This window comes from Lepidochelys olivacea (assembly GCF_965140295.1).
Source record: "Lepidochelys olivacea isolate rLepOli2 genome assembly, chromosome: 1".
Classification (NCBI taxonomy): domain Eukaryota; kingdom Metazoa; phylum Chordata; order Testudines; family Cheloniidae; genus Lepidochelys; species Lepidochelys olivacea.
In genome coordinates, this window is record NC_140411.1 from 134,617,037 (window position 1) to 134,637,154 (window position 20,118).

General features: G+C 39.7%; 1 protein-coding gene across 4 annotated transcripts in view; it reads left to right on the forward strand.

Annotated features, from left to right (window-relative positions):
• WWC3 (WWC family member 3) overlaps positions 1-20,118 on the forward strand; it is a 169,536-nt gene that overhangs the window by 132,663 nt on the left and 16,755 nt on the right. For 3 of the 4 annotated variants that reach the window (XM_084641561.1, XM_084641562.1, XM_084641564.1), the window contains exons 10-16: positions 798-887; positions 3,116-3,690; positions 11,249-11,369; positions 12,573-12,650; positions 13,949-14,035; positions 15,490-15,682; positions 19,185-19,352. In XM_084641561.1, coding sequence (XP_084497687.1) covers positions 798-887; positions 3,116-3,690; positions 11,249-11,369; positions 12,573-12,650; positions 13,949-14,035; positions 15,490-15,682; positions 19,185-19,352 — 1,312 coding nt within the window. The remainder of the gene's footprint in view (positions 1-797; positions 888-3,115; positions 3,691-11,248; positions 11,370-12,572; positions 12,651-13,948; positions 14,036-15,489; positions 15,683-19,184; positions 19,353-20,118) is intronic. The other variant, XM_084641563.1, reaches the window with a different exon arrangement.

A 20,118-nucleotide genomic window follows, 5' to 3' on the forward strand; every position in this document is an offset into this window, starting at 1 on the left:
TCCTCAAGCAGAAAGAAGTTTTTATCATAGTTTAATGTTTTGAATGCTCTAACTTCTGTTTGAAGGAGAACAATACAAGAAATACATTAACAAACATTTAAAAAATTATAATTACAGTTTACTACAGTAAATTCACTCTTGAGGCATTACTTAAAGGTCAAATCGATACTTATCTGTTTTCCCAGTGCTTCCTCACTCCTCTCCTGCCACAGTATATCTGAATGAAAGCCAGGATCACAGAGTTTGGTGATAAACTGCTTAACAGAACAGAAGTTATCCAAAAAAAAAGTCTTTTCCTTTTGATGTTTGACTTTCAATCTGTATGGGTAATTGGTAAATTTCCATGTACTTTTTCCTGCAACATACAGTTAAGTGACATAGTTTTCTCTGTATTACTTGAGCTATAATATTGACACCAGGAAGAAAAGAAGTCTTACTGTTTTTAATCAGCTGCTCCTGCCTCTTACATGTCACCTTACGGTAGGCCTTGGCAATTTCTGTTATATACCTTCACCACCAGAGCTCTTGTGTTTTCTTTTGGTTCCCTATTCCTCAGTTACTGCAGTTCTGTAAGTGCTCACCGTTCCTATGCTCTCAATGGGAGTTCCGTCATGGATTAAACACTGTGTATTGCCCTAAGTGAACTAATTCTATTTGTTAAAAAAGGATTCACTGAATACTCCTAATACAGCAAGAACGGTCTCTTCTTCTGTGTTTGGAAAGCTCTTAGCACATTTTGAACACTACTGCAATATAAACAAAAGAAGAAAAATAATAATTGCAATTTTTAATTATAGGATACTGTTACAGGAGAAGAGAAATTGTTTGCTTTTGCAGCTGGAAGAAGCTACTCGTTTAGCCTCCTATTTACACTCCCAGTTAAAAAGGTGAGTTCTTTAGAGAAAATAGTATTTTTTTAAAAAAAAAATTGAATTGCACAGAAAAAGGAAAAAGTACAAACAGAACAGACCATTTTACTTTTTCATACTACTTTTGTGTGTTTGTAATATAAGTAAAGGATGGGCATTGGTTTCTACTTTGTTGATCTTTTTCTTTAAGTACAGTTTGGGCACTGAAAGGCATTCACAGCTTGCAGTTTAGCAAAGTATTTGATGTGTCGTAAATTCAGTGGTTTGGATAGAGTGTTATTAAAAAGGAGAAATGTACTTTTCACTTTTAATAATAGCTATCTGGACTGCCTGGTTTGAAAGTTAGTGAGATCTGTCTGTATAATATGTGGAAAGGAGAAATACAGATGAACCCATTTTCTTATTGTTTTTGTTTATAAATAAAAATTTACACACAAACAAGATTAAGCCTTTAAACTACACATAACAAAAGACGGAAAATTCAGTTACATTCAGGGTGCCATTCTTAAGCCCATATTAGTGATTTCTTGTTTCTTAAGCATTGATGGTCTCTGGTGCTGTACCGGAAAACAACACAGAAGACAGGCTAAATAGACAGTACAGATCAGACACACAACTCCTAGGTAACAAGAGGAAGGTAAATGAGGAGTCAATATATAATCAGGGAGGCAGCATTTTACTGACATGGGCTGTGTTTTGTGGGAGAAGTTAATTCTGAGGAGGGATGTGAAAGAAGAAACAATAGGCACTTGATGCACTGGAGTTTGGGCTAAGAAGAAACAGAAAAGGTTGTGATGTGTCTTCCCAGCATCCACTGTCAGAACTGGCTCTTTCCAGACTGCCTGTTTTATGCAAATCTTATAATTTTCAGCTGGAGGAAAAGCATGAGTACAGTGGCAGCAGCAGTAGCAGCAAAAGAGCCACTACTTCCACTACCCACAGTCTGAACAACCTCCCCTCTCCCTCACAAACACTGAAGAGTTGAAGAGAGAAATGAGCTCAGGCTTCACTTCTGGTATGAAAGGATAAACAGCGTAGTCAGAAGTGAGAAAGAGATAAAATGCAAGAGGATAAAATGTGCTCGGAACATTCTGAGAGATTCACTACTCTGACATTCCAAGACAATAGTCACCCAGAGTAGGAGTTTGCATGCTATGGCGGGGACAGAGGATGTCACCCTGTAAACATGAAGATGCCCTGAGGTCTACAGGGAAATCCTACAGGTTTGAGAGTATCTCCGTGAAGGATCAGCCTCTTGAGGACCCCCTTATCTCACCAGCACACCACATGCAGGAGCCTAGCTCCTGCTGGTTCACACTTTAACCACTGCTATACTCTTATCTCCACGTTTGTAGAGTGGCAGAGGAATGGGGTTCGTGCTGAAATTGCAACTTGAAAGCTCCCACAAATGGGAGCTTTCAAATGGGAATTCTGTGAGTTTGCTTGGATATAAAGCTGTATAGCAGGGATCGTCAACCTTTGGCATGCGGCCCACCAGGGTAAGCCCCCTGGCAGGCCGGGCCAGCTTGTTTACCTGCCACATCTGCAGGTTTGGCTGATGGCAGCTCCCACTGGCCATGGTTCGCCACTCCAGGCCAATGCAGGCTGTGGGAAGCGATGCGGCCCAAGGGATGTCCTGGCCGCCGCTTCCCGCAGCCCCGCAGCAAACCTGTGGACACGACAGGTAAAATAATCGTCCCAGCCCGCTGGGGGCTTACCCTGGCAGGCCGCAAGCCAAAGATTGCCGATCCCTGCTGTAAAGAATGACACTTTTCTGGTTCTGCTGATGTCCCACTCCTCTTGAACCAACTTATTGGACTCAAGTCAGAAGCGACTGATTGAAATAAAATGGCTTGTGTTATACAGGAGTTGAGACTAGATAGCTAATGGTCCCTTCTGGCTTTAAACTCCATGAATCTATGACTTTCCTTCACCAGTCCTCTCTCTGGCCACCTTTCCACCAAAACCCACAGAGAGCCATCTGCAGATTTGAGGAAAGGGATGTGGTGATCCTTCTTGCTCCACTTCTCCTTTTTAGGCATGCTGACCTAAGTTGGTTCTCATTTATACTACTTTCATCACCTTTATGCCTAAAGGCAAGGGAGGAGAAGAAAGATGGCTCTTAACCTTAGTATTACAATGCTGAATGCATGTAAAATCCTCTACCTTAACATGGGTTATTTTTCTATCTATGTTGTGTTCCTAGCTATATAATTCATATATTAATGGATCGTTCTCTGTTTTAGTTTGTCTGCTAGCACCCTCACAATGTCTTCTGGCAGCAGTAGGGGATCACTGGCATCCAGCCGAGGATCACTGGCGTCCAGCAGAGGGTCTCTAAGCTCTGTCAGCTTCACGGACATATATGGCCTCCCACAGTATGACAAATCAGACAGTGTTACTGACTATGCACAACATCTACGCTTTGACCTGATCCCATTTGATTCTCTCAGTAAAGATGTGCAGTACTCTGATCCCACTGGGCATTGTAACTTCAATAAACAAAGGAGGTCCTTGGATACTCCTCAATCCCTGGCATCCCTGTCATCACGGTCCTCTTTGTCATCACTGTCCCCTCCAAGTTCCCCTCTGGACACCCCCTTCCTTTCTGCTTCTCGGGATTCTCCACTTGCCCAGATGTCAGAAGGATTTGAGGAGATAGCGGGAGTAGGAGCCCTAGAAATGCGCAGAGCTCAGGCCTCGGTTTTGGGTGACAATGATACCCAAGGAACAACTTCATCACAGACTCCTGCTTACCCCGCGGATGATGAAGGACTGCAAGAAATGGGACCACACCTGGCAAATATCCAAACTGGTGGAGGTGAGTTTGTTTTCTTCATTACCATCTTGTCTCTTTTAATCTTCAAGGGATAGTGAAAAACACAAGAAAAATGTACGCATGGCATTATAATAGAGGATACACATCTGCTATCAGTTTGATTTATTTTTTAATTTAATTAAAAAAAAACAATTCTACAACTGATGTTAACTAAAAAATTTTTTTGTTCAAAGGTGAAGTGCAGAGAATGTGTGTGTGTAGTAATTTTTTTAGACTTCAACATAAATTGATAATGGAAACTTCAGGACTGTTCTGAAAATATGCCAATTTTGTTGATTAAAAAATCCAGGCCTGCGTGTTTACTTCTTAGGAAAATTCCTGAATGAGAGAACCTGAAGAGTCTTAGACTGTGCCCCAGCTGATATCACTTCTCTTTGTGTGCCTGACACACTCAGTAATAGCAGTAAGTTTGATGGAGGAAAATGGGGATACAACCTGAACTGGCTGAACTAGGAACAAACAATGAGAGAACACAAGTAACAGCAGTAACTACCCCTTTGAAATCTACCTGGTTCATGCAGATCAGACCCTTTTGTTTTACAATTGTATGAGGCAGGCAAACACAACTGGCTTGTAAGTCTATGATGTTACTGTATTTCTTGATTTGTGTGGGCAGAGTATGTAATGTCTATGTGTGAGTGTTATCTGGGCCAGAATTGGGGTGGATGGGTGCCACCCAGCACTTATTCTGTTTACATGAACTGACATGCATACAGGAATTTAGGGGGAAAACGAACAAGTGAGCTGGTTGAGACTATTAGGGGTCTCCAGATCTTAAAGTGTAGGAAGGGAAGGGCAGTTATACTCTTACAATAACTCTACTCTAAAATCTGTGGTTACCACAACACACTTTTCAAAAATATATACCATTTGTCCTGAAATAGGTACTATTCCACTTGTATTGCAAATGATCACAACAGGTCATTCATTATGGGTGCTCCCCACATATAAACCATTACCAGTTATCTTTGGGAACTCGTGGAGAATGCGTGAGGTCCCAGAGAATTGGAGAAGGGCATGCATAATACCTGCCTTTAATATGGGGAACAAAGAGAACCTGGGGAATTATAGACCAGTCAGCCTAACTTCAATACCTGGAAAGATACTGGAACAAATTTATTAATCAATTTGTAAATACCTAAAGGGCCCGAGAGTTGGAATAGTCGTCATGGATTTTTCAAGAACAAGTCAGACCAAACCAACCTAATTTCTTTCTTTGACAGAGTTACTGGCTTAGTGGGGGCCACTAATTGAGGGATTAGTGGGGCATTAGGGATTAGAATTGAGGGAACGGGAGACAGGGGGAGAGCTGTAGATATGATCTACCTTGATTTTAATAAGGTTTTTACATAGTCCTACATGATATTCTCGTAAGTAAACTAGGGAAATATGGTATAGATTAAATTGGTTTAAGGTGGGTATAGACCATATTCCAAGAGTAATTATCAATGGTTGCTATCAAACTGGGAGGACATATTTAGTGAGGTCCTGCATGGGTCAGTCCTGGGTCTGGTACCATTCCATATTTTCATTTCTGACTTGGATAATGGAGTGCTTATAAAATTTGAAGATGAAACCAAGCTGGGAGTGGTTGCAAGCACGTTGGAGAACAGAATTAGAATTCAAAACATCCTTGACAAATTAGAGAATTGGTCTGAAATCAACACGATGAAATTCAGTAGAGACAAGCGCAAAGTACTACACTTAGGAAGGAAAAATCAAATGCACAACTACAAAATGGGGAATAACTGGCCCTGGGGTAGCGCTGGTGAAAAGGAGCTGCAGGCTATAGTGGATCACAAATTGAATATGTAGGGGTATATTAAATCTTGGAGAAATCACACATTTTTTTTGTGGGTTGGTCACAGCATAAATGGCAAATTTTGCAGATGTGTTCATACCATGCCACCCTTACTTCTGCATTGCTGCTGGCAGTGATGCTGGCTTCAGAGCTGGGTGCCCAGCTATCAGCCGCCGTGCTCTCCGCGCACAGCTCTGAAGGCATAGGGTAAAAGAATATGGCATAGTATAGGGTAAAAATACACAAAAGACCAGATTTCGCAGAGAAGACCAGATTTCAAGGTCTGTGACGTGTTTTTCACAGCTGTGAATTTGGTAGGGCCCTGCTTAAACTTAGTTCCTAGAAATTAAGACCTGATTTGAGTGCTGAGATAAGGAAGGCTGTAGTGGGGCTGGGATGCTGCTTCAGTTAAGCTCTTTTCCCCACCCCCTATGAACTTTTCTTTCCTGTCTTTTCTTTTTTCTTTCATTTAAACATTGTCTTCTGCTTTTGTCACTAGAGCGCTTTCTGTTCCATTGTGGTCACCTATTTCTTCGCTGTGTATAGCATGCAATGTTTACATTGGAAATAGAAAAACAGTACAAGGCCAAAGAATTATTCTGGTGGTGTTCTCTTGAGCTGCTTTTAATGTGTGAATTTTAAAATTATTATTTAGGAAAAAATGGTTCCCCTTTACATTTCTTGCCAAGGCTCTTGACTCTTTTGCACTCTGTAAATTGATTGACTTGGATAGTTTGTGTTCTGTTTCATAGCAGCTGTTTTCAAGCAGCATTTCTCAAACTTTATTGGTTCACATACCACCTGAAGAACTGTTGTGAAGTGAACTGATGGAACATGATGCTCACGTACCAACAGGGTACATATACCACAGATTGGAACTCTGGGGCTTAAAGCTAGCTTGTTGGTTTTAAGTTCTTGTTCAAAGTGTTTGGTTGCTGCCACCTACTGGTGTTGTAGCATAATGCACAGGGAACAAATCTTAATTCTGACACTTCAAACAACTTTCTTAAATATTCAAATAAAATAAAGTGCGTAGTAATTTTGATGAACTTTATTACTCGTGGAAGTGGGGGAGAAACTAACAGTCCCAGCAAACAGTCCCTTGTTTACTGCATGCAGCCAGCATGCAAGATTTCTTCACAAAATGTCTTGTTTATGCCCCTCAGTGTTGACCGGCACCTCTGCTGCTCCTCCAGTCTGGCATCTCTCCTGAGAATATACTAAGAATTGTGCTAAAATATATGCTGATTTTATGATGTGTACAAAAAGAACCCGACTGAGCCATGGAATTCATCTCACTTGCAGGAAGAGGCTTGCAACGATCACAGGGGGAAAAATCACATCTGAATAGAACATTGTTTTTAAACTTTTACATTTTTCCTGTCTCCTCTTCTGGGAATTTTAATTTAAAGAACTTCCATCATTCATATGATTTTTGTTAGTTTAAATTTTATATTTATTTAAATATAGAGGAATATTTTGCTTTCTTGTAGAGAGGGAACCAAACAGAAAATCCATATCTACAACCCTGAACTTTGGGGAAGTTTGGATTTAGATCCAAATTTCACAGCCAGCCCTTATCTCTACAATGGGCCAAGTTAAACTCCTTGATCCAAACATTACCAAACTTGGGGAAAATTCAGATCCAGATACAATTATTTAGGTATAAAGTTTCCATTTAATGTCTAATCTTTTGTATAAAAAAATGATTTATCACCGTGTGCTTTTCATTTTATATCTTGTTTCTCATGCCACACAGCAGAAAAATTCACTGTAAGTGAACCTGGAATTACTTATTGTGCTGGTTTTGCCTGTAATGCTTAGTGTGTTTTTTTGTGTGTGGTGTGTATGTTCTCTATGATTTGCATGTGGAGAAGAGGGTGGCTGTGCTACATTTGGTTTTAGTTGGTATCACATTGTATATGTTTAATTATTATGGGATACTTACGTTTTTGCTATATCCACTAAACATTATATTCATGGCTGCGGATGACTTCTCAGAAAAACTTTTCTGTAAGCTTCAGCTTTATTATATCTTGCTAATACCCAACAGTACCATTACAGATAAGGGTCTGTTTGTGTCTCCATTATAAGTTTATTTTCTGGAGACTGTTTAACTCTGCTATTAAAATGCATTTTGAGCTGATACACAGCGCTTCAAGTTCATAAAACATGGGTTACAGTCCCCAAAGTAGCTGGTGATTTTGGTGCCTCAGTTATTTAACTGCTAGTTTGAGACACCTTAAAAAGTCCACTTTTTCAGATAGTGGATTCTCAGAACTTTCTGAAACCAGGCCTGTTTAAGGTGTATCAGCTGACCCAAAATCACGAGTCATTTCTGAAAGTGTAGGTCAGTATTTTGTATCCAAATTTCTAAGATATGGAGTTAGATAGTAAAAGATGAAATGCTGCCTCTACAGTAGAAATACCAAATTTTATTTTAAATAAAACTTTCCAGTTTCCAACTTTGACTAAAACTAGTGGTAAATCCCATTACATGAGATCCAAAACCAGAGGTGTTACTTTCTGGTTGTCAAGCTGTTTTTCACGTTGATTTTCTAATCAAAGGCATGTTCTGATATTTGCTACCTATCCCAAATTCTGTGGGATTTTCCTGATATTATCAGGTGTTTCCGTGGCCGCCAGGCAGCAAGCAAAACATTAGTAAGTTGCAACATTGTTGTAACATTACTTATTCATGACTTCACCATGTTGCATTTTGAGATCAATTTTTTGTATCAGACAGATTTCCAAAAGATGACAGCCCAAAACAGAGAGCTTGCAAAGTGCCTATTATGGTTGCAGGGTTTACTTTCGTCTCCTATATCCACACAAACCATCCATGTAGTGAAAAATTGCACCAGTGTAACTTGAGGTGGTGTTTAAACGAATACAGTTACACTGGTGCGAAAGGCTCTCTGGACACTTTGTGATGTAAAAGTGGCTTATATCAATCTAGCTGAAACTGTTCCTAATTGACTTAAACTAATCCAAAGTAAGCTGCTCTTATACTAAAATAAGAGTGCCCATCCAGCCTTTTGTACCGGTTAAAATGTACTACTTTAATTTCACACCTTAAATTATGCTGATGCTACTTTTTCACGTAGACAAGCGAAAAAATGAAATGAGTAGCATAAAAAAATCTCACTGTCACACGCCATCTTGAAGGCCTCATATTGGGGTATTATGCAAACATCATCATAGTTTGAATATCGTTTCTTCAGTCCTTTGCTTCCTCTAATTAACTGGAGATGAGAAGTTTGCTTGTATTTTTGGTAAGGTTGAGATGCACTCTGTTGCATGATGATCTTTACTGGACGATTAAGATGGGAAGCAATGATCCAGGAGAGCTTAATTCTTTCTTCAAGCTCAAAGACACTTCTACTGATTTAGAAAGAGATTGGGATGCTCCTGATTGAAGGTCTAAATTTCCTAAGTAGATATAGATAGCTAGAAACATTAGATTTGGAGGAGGGTAAACATGGCTTGTTATCAGTCCACAAAGGCAAACACTTGGATGCTCTTGCATCTAGTTGTTTGAATTCTGGATTCTGCACAGGTCTTTTCACTTTTTGCAAGTATCAAAATACATTGTTTTCTTAACATTTGAGTTTGTAACGTATATCAGGCTTGCAATGAGGTAAGTCATCTAGCTGAGTGCCTCTCAACCTTTCCAGATTACCGTACCCTTTTCCGGAGTCTGATTTGTCTTTTGTACCAAGTTTCATCTCACTTAAAAACTACTTGCTTATGAAACCAGACATAAAAATACAAAAGTTTCACAGCACACTATTACTGAAAAATTGCTTACTTTCTCATTTTACCATATAATTATAAAATAAATCAATTGGAATATAAATATTGTACTTATATTTCAGTGTACAGTATATTGAGCAGTATAAACAAGTCCTTTTCAATATGAAATTTTAGTTTGTACTCACTAGTGCTTGTTACATAGCCTGTTGTAAAGGTAGGCAAATAGCTTGATGAATTGATGTACCCCCTAGAAGACCACTGCGTACCCGCAGTGGTACATGTACCGTTGGTTGAGACCCATTGATCTAGGTGACAGCTAAACTCCATTGTGAAGTGGTCCAGTAGAAGGTTGAAACACATGATTAATTTAATCCTGACCAAAGTTTTCTGGTGACAGCAGGTACTGATATTTGAAAACCAGCAGCTGCACACATGCAGTAATTTGAAGGCTTTCGTGAGCATGACATAAGTAATTACGCGGTCCTCTTCATATTGCCCTCAAAAGGGGCTGAGATTCACCTTAGTGCAGAGGGTTTGCCCAAGGCCTGCGCATCACGTATGCCCAGCAGTGTGCTGGCCCTTTGCACTGTACGGTGCTTTTCATCCATCGTGAATATTAATGTTTTACTGCCATTCATTAAAATAATTAATCTTTAGGATGCACTTATTAACTAATTGTGCTTTCTGTTTGTCATAGGATATACATTGTGTACTTTCTCCATAGTAATAGGCTGTATGCTTTAGTCATTTTTTTCCAATGTACTGTCCCTTACCATCCATGCATGTGCAAAAACACAGTCATCTGAAAGGGTTGCTTGTTGCAGTTTGATGCACCTCAAAACCACCCCTTGAAATATCACAGCATGGATAGACAGGGGAATTATATGTTTCTGTTTTTACCCCACTTGTGAATGCCACATCTCACTACTCACCTTCCTTAAAACATTTTTAGTTGCTTTCCTGTTTTCTGTTTTAATTCTGCCTTTGAGGGAAGGGAAATTAAATTTGGAAAGATCATGTGCGATACCTGTGCAATGAGGAAACACTTAAGTAAATCTCTCAGAGACTCAAGAGATGGAATTTCAGAACGTACAGGGCCTTTTGAATGTGCATAACTTTGCACTCAGTTCTTGAGCACTGTCACTTGTGCATGCCCATTTGAGGTTCTACACTGCAATACTCACTTGTATATGCAAAACTATTTTGCATACATTCTGTTATGTACCTTATGATATGAAAGTGATTGTCCATACTATTTTTGTTTGAGTTAGCTTGTAAGGGGTGAGGAGAAGGGGAATGTCAATTTTTTTTTAAAAAAAATCATCTTTTTTTTTTTAAATTTTATTTTTTATTTTAAAAAAAGTTCACCCACCTCTGCTTGTCAGGTTCAGGTCCATTTTGACAGTGTGCCTCATACTGCAAGTAGAAGCTGCTACTATGGTCTGACTAAGGCAGTTTGATTTGTGGTTGAGGAATTAATGTTTAAAAACAAATAACATCCCCATACTGCCAACAGCAAATTCCTTCCTAAATCTTTACATTTTAACTAGGTTAAAAGAAATAGGCATTATGGATATTTCCAGTGTGTCACACATTTATAAATGGATGGTTAATAGGTAAATCCTAATATTAGGCTATAGTGTGTGTATACATGCTGGGGTTGAGGCAGTTTAAGGCTTACCCCATTGGTGGTGGTGGTTCTCTCAGGAATACATTGCATAGTGAGGAGATCAGTTTCTATTTTATCTTGTCATGGAGAAATTAGCCATCAACATCCTTCCTAAATTCTCCAGCAAAGTAACTCCAATCCATTTTATATATTGTTCTAAGTTGCAATAATGTTCCAGCATGTGTAATTGTATTTACATCAACTGTATGTTTGTTTGGGCTGTTTAAGAGGGATTAAATTTGCTTTTTATGTAGTGCATTGTGAGGGATTATCGCAACCTGACACTTTCTTTAATTTTTTGCCATCCATTGTAGCCGTAACTCTACGCGAAGACAGTGCAAGAAGGTCGGCGAGGCGAGCCAGGCGAGTCTCAGCATGTCTATCCGATTATTCACTGGCTAGTGACAGTGGCGTGTTTGAAGCTTTAAGCAAAAGGTCAGGTGTATAAATGCACAATAAATTGGAAATGTCCTTTTTCTACCACATAGTCTGCAAAAATAGTTTGTAAATTTCTAAAATAGGTATAATTTTTTCTTACCGGATATGTGATAATGCCTAATATTTAATAATGTAAGAATATTAGGTTAAAACACTTTAGAAAGAATGGAGGCTGACTACATGCCATTCCACTGTCATCTTCACAGGTGTTCTATGTCACTTCCACCTTGTACCTCTCCTAACAACCTATAAGATTTTTTTCCCTTTTACATGTAAAATGCTGCTTTTTCCTCTTGCTGAATTATTTTGGCTGTCTCATCATATCCTAACTCTTTTCTGATTTCAGCATCTGTCATCATGTATTCTATTTGTATTTTATCAACATGAAAACGATATTCTACAAAATACTATTTACAGTTCTGGAAACAGAAGGGAAACAAAAATGATTAAAAGGAAGGAATAATTGATTTTTGTGGAAAATTGTAAAACTAAAATGTATAGCTTGGCCAAATGATGATTAAGGGGAGCGTGTATAACAATATACAAGTGTGTAAACACTGTAAAACAGCAATCAAGGAAAGAATATCTGGAAAAAAATCATTCTAAAAGTGACATCTCTTGGACTGTGAAATAATTTTTCCAGAGAAGCTGTAGAAGGCCCATTCCTTGAATCATTTAACACTGGTCTAGCGTAACCACTGTAGAACATATAGCTGAATGTCCTGTAGTGGCAGGAGCCTAACTATGGGTATGTCTACATCTCAGTAATATAAATGTGGCTGGCCTGTGCCAGCTGACTTAGGCTTGGGCTACAGAGCTATAAAACTGCAGTGTATAAGTTTGGGTTCGGGCTGGATCCCAGGCTTTGGAACCTTTCCCACTCACAGGGTCCCAGGGCCTGGGCTGGAGCCCAAGCTCAAACATACACACGACAGTTTTATAGTCCTGCAGCCTGAAACCTGGAAGCCTAAGTCAGCCGATGCGGGCCGGCTGTGGGTGTTTGATTGCAGTGTAGACATACCCTAGGTTACCTAATGAGCTTTTCCCATGTTTTCTGATTTGCAGTGTTTCAGGTCACAAAACAAGTCACAAAGCTTGTATCCATTTTTTGCATTTTAAATGGATATATCCATTTTAATCATAAAATAAACCCCTCCAAATCAGCGTGTAATTTACAGTTGGCTTTTTTTTTCCATGTAGGAATGAGGATGTTGAAGACCCGGTTTACAGTGATGTTGTTGCTAGTAGTGAAGAACCACAAATACATGTTGGATTCCTGTAAGTAATGCTACTTGGGTTCTTCGGTAGATACTGCCCACCAGGATTCTCCTTCTCGGGTCTTATCTGTTAAGCGTTGAACACTGAGGGCAGTGGTAGCTGGGTGTGGGCATGACCCAGGCCCTTACTGGATATCATGTACCAACCACTGAAGTATATAAATACTACCATCAGGCATTCCATTCAGGTCCCTCTACCTTGGTTGGCAAAGGAGCACCTGGTTTGCCGCACTTTTCCATCCTTCCAGCTATTTCAACAGTATCCTTTTCATTGTTTGGAATTCTTGTGTGAGTAAGATGATGAGGATTTGTCTCAGTACATGAGATCATCACCCTTTCTCTGGCCCCTTAGTGTCACGTAAGGCACAGTGGAAGACCGGTTTAAGGCTGCCTCTCAAGTATCCCCTTGCAAGCCCTGGTACTGGGGGGAGGGCTGGTCACAGCACACCGTGCTGAAGGGATTTCAGGTAGCACTGCCACCTGTATGGCAGCCACAGGCACCTAGACAGGCCACCAAGTCTGTGTTATGCCAGGGGCCTGTTAGCCCGCAGAGCAGTCCTGCACCGAGGCTATGAGTTCTGCTCCGTCTCTCTAAGAGGTGCATCACAGATCCTCAGCTAATAGGTTTAATTTGTTTGTTCAGTTTCCAAATTAATGTTGACATGAAAAAGTTAACTCTTATTTATACAGCGCATGAATTAGCGAAAGAATGTAGACCACGGCAAACTGCAACTGATGTTCAGATGCTTTTATCAATCTAGTTACACTGGTACAACTCTTAGTGTGGATGCAGTTAAATCAGTATAAAGGTGCCTTACAGCTGTGTTAGCTTATTCCCCTTCCCATATGAAAAGAGCTCTAGTGGCATAACGCACCTTCATGCTGATACAACCTCATCTACATGAAGGTGGTTGTACTGCTCTAACTATAGCCGTATAATGAAAGCAATACAATGTTTGTGGATAGGTAAGCCCCAGTTGTAGCTGAGGGGTGGTAGCATGGATGAGATTTTTTTTTTTTAATTTAATAGTACTTGATTCTTATGCTGTTGGTTCTAATAGGTTCTTTAGTGTAGTATTGTAATAATATTGTGTTTCTCTTACCAGAATGTGGTACCCAGAATCACACTGGATGTCAACAGAATTTTGACTAACTTCATTCAACCGCATATACAGAAAATATTTATCTTACTCTGAACATAGTTGTTTTTCTTCCTTGTAACATTTTTATTCTTCCCTCCAAATTTGGCAAGCTAAACACTGAGTTCTGCTAACTTACTCAGGCAATTTATTTTTCCAGGCATGATGGTGGATGTGAATGTCTCCTAGTCCATGTGTTACAGCTGAAGAACTTTATTGGTGTCTTTGTGAAAGAAGGCTGCAAAATGTAAGCTCAAATATCACTAAAGGTCTGATTATTACAGATCATTGCTTATTTTGTGCCCCAACCACAAATGTGCAATAAATCTGGCTACATGCTGTTTGTATAAAATGGTACAATATTTGGGGAAGCGTGAAAATTTTGGTAATTTTATATCCATCTAGTTGGGGGAGTGTGGGGAGGGCAGGTTGCATTGTGTTAATATTCAGGGACATTAACAAGTGACCATTAAGGAAATAGTTGTCTTAGAGGCCCAGTCACGGCAACCTTTACTCGCATAAGTAATGATTTATGACCCTTAGCTAATTGTAATAATCCAGCTGTAAAGCCCAGGAGCACTGTGTACTTCTGTAGGTTTTGCAGCTATAAAGACCATTTGGGATAGAATCCATAAAGATAAACTAATTCTAACAAAGAAATTATCTGACAGAGTCTCAGAATGAGAAATTATAGTCTCTCTACATCTGGTCTAATAGTATGACAATTCATCCCTTCCATTTCTTTGCCACAATATATAGAACATATACCTACATTTCTAATTCGGTGTATTTACAATATTTCTTACCCAAAGTTACAGAAATTATATTTCTGTATTTAAACATCAGATGAAACTTAGCTGACGATATATCTCTAAATTAATGACAAACGATCGGGACCATGAAAATTAGGTGTCTGCTTTTATTTCTGCCCAATGAACTTGCCTGAAAACTTTGGAAAGTTTAAGTACTGTAGAACTGTTATGAGCGTTGTAAAGTAAATCATTCCAATGGGATTCTTAAATTAACATAAGGCCTCTTGATCATAAAGCTTGTTCTTTCCCCTCTCCTCCAAGCTACAGCTAAAAATAATTCAAAATAAGCTGGGTCACTGTCCTAATGTTAGTCTGCTGCCATACATAGAATACAAAGGTTTGGTTTTCTTGGGAATAGAAGGGGATGTAAGGATCATCTTGTATTGTTTAACGCATGCTCCTATGTAATGAGAGAGATTTTCATAGTCTCTGAAGAGAGCCACGTATAGTGACGGTCATCCTAAAAGGTAGTGACTACTAATTTGGGCTTGGAGTTTCATCGGTGAAAGAAGCAGGTAAGGGATTGTCAATCGTAAGGCACCCTCCGTGACCTTTCTTTTCTTCCCCTCCTGCCTCACTTCTCCAGCAAAACTCCAAGAGGGCAGGGAGGGGGGGGGTCAACAGGACACAATAACAAGAGCTATATTGTAATGTCTCCGGGTTAATCAGTAAAGTTGGAAAGTGGAAGAACTGCTCAACCTTGTGTTTTTTTCACTTAACGAATGCAAGACTAAACTCCATTAATGAAGAGTTGCAAGCGTGTGTCGGTAATGTAGAAATTACATTTATTTTTATTGTTCAGTTTAAATTTTAGAAACTTAAAAAATAATTTGAACCTAGCTTTCTTTATTTCAGTTGTGCTGGTTTTTGCTTGTTTTTCTGTTCCCAGACATGTTCGAGTTTACTTACCTCCACTGGAGTCAGGCACACCTACCACTTACTGCTCTAGAGCTTTGGAATTCCAAACCCCGTTAATATTTAATGACGTTTTCCGAATCCCGGTGCATTCAAGTGCATTGAAATTAAAATCGCTGCAGCTGTATATTTGTTCAGTTGACCACCAGCAGCAAGAAGAACTCTTGGTAAATGGTCCATTTTTCCTGGAAAAAAAAATAATGATATTGTGTGCTCTAAGTTCCTTAATAAAAGTCACTTCCGTATCAGCAAAGGACACCAAAAGGACTAATTTTTTTCTGAAGCATAAGAGAAATGTAGCTGGAATCTGAAGGGAGTGTATTGATACAGAGCATCTTTTTGGAGTAGTCATCATCAGGGGTATTTTTCCATGTAGATAACAAGAATAACTGGTATAATTGTCTGTCTGAGGTCTGTCTAACTAACAAGAAATACAGGCAGTCCTTGGACTTACGACACAATTGGTTCCTGAAAATTGTGTCATAAGTTGAAACATCATAACTTGGAACCACAATCCACTTCATTGCAGGGCCCAGCGTTGTAAAGTCAAAACCAGTTGTCATGAGTCAAATCAGGGTGTCAATTCAGAAGTGTCATAAGTGCCGTTCGTCATAAGCTGAACGTCGTAAAGTTGAGGACTGCCTGTAATTTAAATATAATTTAAGGATGGGATTTTCAGAAGCCATTTTCAAAGTCAATGAGCTCGTGCTTCTCATTCACTTAGGAACTTTTGAAAATCCCTCTCTAAATGTTCAAAGAAATTAGCTAAAAATAGAGTATTACAGATCTTGGAGCAGGGGTGGGCAAACTTTTTGGCCCGAGGGCCACAGCTGCGTGAGGAAATTGCATTCAGGGCCATGAATGTGGGGTTGGGATGTAGTGCGCAGGAAAGGGCTCAGGGTAAGGGGTTGGAGCGCAGGAGAGGGTGCGGAGGGGGCTCAGGGCAGGGGTGCAGGGAGGAGTGCGGCAGGGGGTTCGGTGCAGCAGGGATGTGGGCTGCAGCAGGGGGCTCAAGGCAGGCAGTTGGGGTGTAGGAGGGGTGCGGCAGGGGGCTCAGGGCAGGGTGTTAGGGTGCCGGCTGCAGCAGGGGTTCGGGGTGCAGCTCCGACCCAGCGCCGGTTACTTGGAGCAGCTTCGGGGTGGCAGCTGTGCGCACCGGGGCCATGGCAGGCTCCCTGCCTGCCCTGGCCCCGCACTGCTCTGCTCCTGGAAGCGGCTGGCACCATGTCCCTATGGCCCCTGGGGGAGGGAGTAGCAGAGGGCTCCACATGCTGCCCTCACCTGTGCGTACCTCCCCCAAGCTCCTATTGGCCATGGTTCCCTGTTCCTGGCCAATGGGAGCGGCGGTGGGCGGTGCCTGCAGGCAAGGGCAGCGCGCGGAGCGCTCTGGCTCCCCTCCCCCAGGGACTGCAGGGACGTGGTGCCGGCCGATTCCAGGAACAGTGGTGGGGCCCGCGACGCTATGGGGTGGCAATCCCATGGGCCAGATCCAAAGCCCTGATGGGCCAGATCCGGCCCACAGGCTGTAGTTTGGCCCCCCCCTGTCTTGGAGAATGCCAAAATTTTAATATTACCTGCTGTATATTTGTGGTGTTACAGGCAGTCCTTGACTTCACAGCATTCGACTTACGACGAACGGCACTTACAATACTTCTGAATTGACACCCTGATTTGACTTACGACAATACTTTACAACACTTGGTCCCGCAATTGTGTGGATTGCGGTTCCGAGTTACGACGTTTTGACTTACGACGCAATGTTCAGGAACCAATTGTGTCATAAGACCGAGGACTGTCTGTATTTCATCACTTTTTCAATGCAGAGCCTTATTAAAATGAATAGAATGCTGGTCCACAGCTTCCTGTGAGACTTGGTCAATTAAGAATACTAATAATATATTATTACTTAAAAAGTTATTGTGTTGGAAAAAGTAAAAGAATTATAGTTGCTGCTGCCACCAAAGATTGACAAAAGAACAGTTCAAAGTGTTGCATACAAGTCATCCTTTCTTAGTGGCCTGAAAATGGATTTTCTTATATACTCTTTTCGTTGTGAACTGGTCCTTCATACTCATAGTGGTGATCTCCTGTGTTATCATTCCGAAAACTGTTCCAAGAAGAAGATTACAGCCTTCTCCATGCCTTTGATCCATGTATCCTATTCATCTTTCTGTGCCACCATTGATGGCTGCCTTCGCTTCACCTGTACCACCCCAGTTAGTGATTTTCCCACAGAAAAGATTCAAAGCTCAATTGGGCCTTGATTAAGCAAGAGAGAGAATCTAAGAAATGTTCTCCCAAGTAGCCCTATATTTCACGGATATAGGAAAGAGTAAAGATATGAAAGTTATTGTATAGCTTCCATCTTGCAGTCCTTGTTTGACTTAACTAATCTGTCTCTATCAGAGCTTACTCTGGAGGAATGTTTGTGTCTTTAAAAAACAAATACAAACCTCTCTAATAGAACCCTCCACCTTTTGATGTTTAGTGTCAGTATCTGCAAAAGATGTTTCTTTCTCTAATATTGAGCCAAAATAAATATCAGCTGTGGAACAAGACAGTCCTTTTTTTTGGATGATGCAACAAATATACCAAATGAATCGTGTCTTACTTTGTGGTATGCAATATTGACATAAAATTGTTATAGTCTCCATAATTTATTTCCCAATATGTTATTTTATTTTGTTCATTGCAATCATTTGTCCCTTGTCCACTTGTTCAAACAGAGCCTTAGGGAACTTTTGGCATGGAAACAAATAAAATAAATACTTTACACATTTTCTAATTAAGTCTTTTTTTTTAAAATCTGCTTAAAATTAAATTACAATTTCTGAACACATTTACTAACTTACTGTACTGTTAGATACACTTCTTCAGCCAACCTGTATTGTGAGAGATCTAAGCCATACTTTTTACATAACCCATTTCAATGAAAGAGACCCCTGCTGGTAGGTTCATAGAATAGAAATATAAAGTCCCATGGCTAGCTAGATAAAGGCATAAATTGCAGATGGGTGAATTAGGCTAACATTTAATTAGGGTCACTTCATCCCTCATTCTTTGTTGCCCCCTTGAATTTTGGGACTTCTAAAGGTGACTTACAAAGGAAACAAATTTTGTTTATTTCCAATTTGGCTTCTTTATGATGTATAAGGAAAGCTTGAAAGCTTTTACTACTTGTTTTTTACATAGCAATTCTGGTCTTATCTATCTTTTTTTGTTTTTCACCGCTGGAAGACTCGGTGAAAAATCACTGAGAACAGTAGTGATTTTTATTCAGATTAATTTTTTCGTTAATGACAATTTAACTCAAATATATGAATTAACACTTGAGCGAAAAGCTGTCTTTGTAAAAGATAAAGAACTGAGCTTTCTAACACAGTATCCAGTAAACCTCAGGAACATCAAACTTAGCAATTAGATTCTTAATTTAAAAAAAAAAAATTCTTTTTTGTGGGGTTGGGGTGTGGGAAGAAAGGTGTTTTTTGTTTTTGTTTGTTTGTTTTTTGGTATACATCATAAATAAGAAAAACAAGGGAGACTTTATACTTTTTTCCATTGCTGGTCACCCATAACGTGTACTATTTTGATGCAGTATTTCTATTAAATGAGAGAGTTCTGTGAATGGGAAGTATATTCTTTGCTCATTTTGGCCTATCGTTTTTACAGGGCATCGCTCAGATTAGCCTGGCTGATCATGAGAGTTCCACTGAGATGCAGCTTCACTGGTATCCTGTCCAGATATTCACTGGTTCAGACCCACAAAGGGTGAAGGAGAAAAACCAGTGTGAAGAAAGCACTCCACAGAGTTCTGGAAATACAGCTACAGTGAAATCGGTATGGCCAGTGAAATCGGTATTAACTTAAAGTGGAGCCTCATCCTCTACAAGTTTGTTTGTTTGTTCCTGTGTGGAATTTGTATACTATCTGCACACACAGGTGAAATTTTAACTTTGTTTTTGTTGGAGGGGTTACCATCAAAAGAAAAAAAATGAATGTTTCTTCTATTATAATACAATGCTCATCATATGTGCTTAATTGTTCAACTCATCTGCAGCATTTAGGCTGCAGAAAATGGATGGTCATACAAAGTTTCAGAACCACTGAATTTTAGTAGAAAATATAGCTTTCTAATATGGGAGAGTGCTTTGTGTTCTGTTAATTGCAGTATTTGATGATGATTTAAAAAACAGTATTTTGAAAGTATTTTATAAAATAGAAGTATCAAACTTACGTTTTCATTGTAGGGAACACTGCATTGTAATTGGTTAATTCCTTTCTCTGTGAAGGACAACTAATATTAGGCTGTATTTTGTTCCAGTTGTATACACTGATACTCCTCAAGAATCTGAAAATATCTTACATTTTGCAATATCTTTAAAAGAAATCACAAATCTTATCCAGTTTTCCACACTTTGCTAGAATAAAGGCTGAGATCCTGCAAGCACTTATGCTAGTGCTCAACTCTAATCCTATTATTGCTATTTAAAATAAATGTAAAACATTCACCCTTTCCCAATGAAAGGCTGCCACCTCTCTGGAGCGTTCCAGTGACTGAACAGCATTTATGTTTTGGTCACCTGGTGAGTATAAAGTCATGATT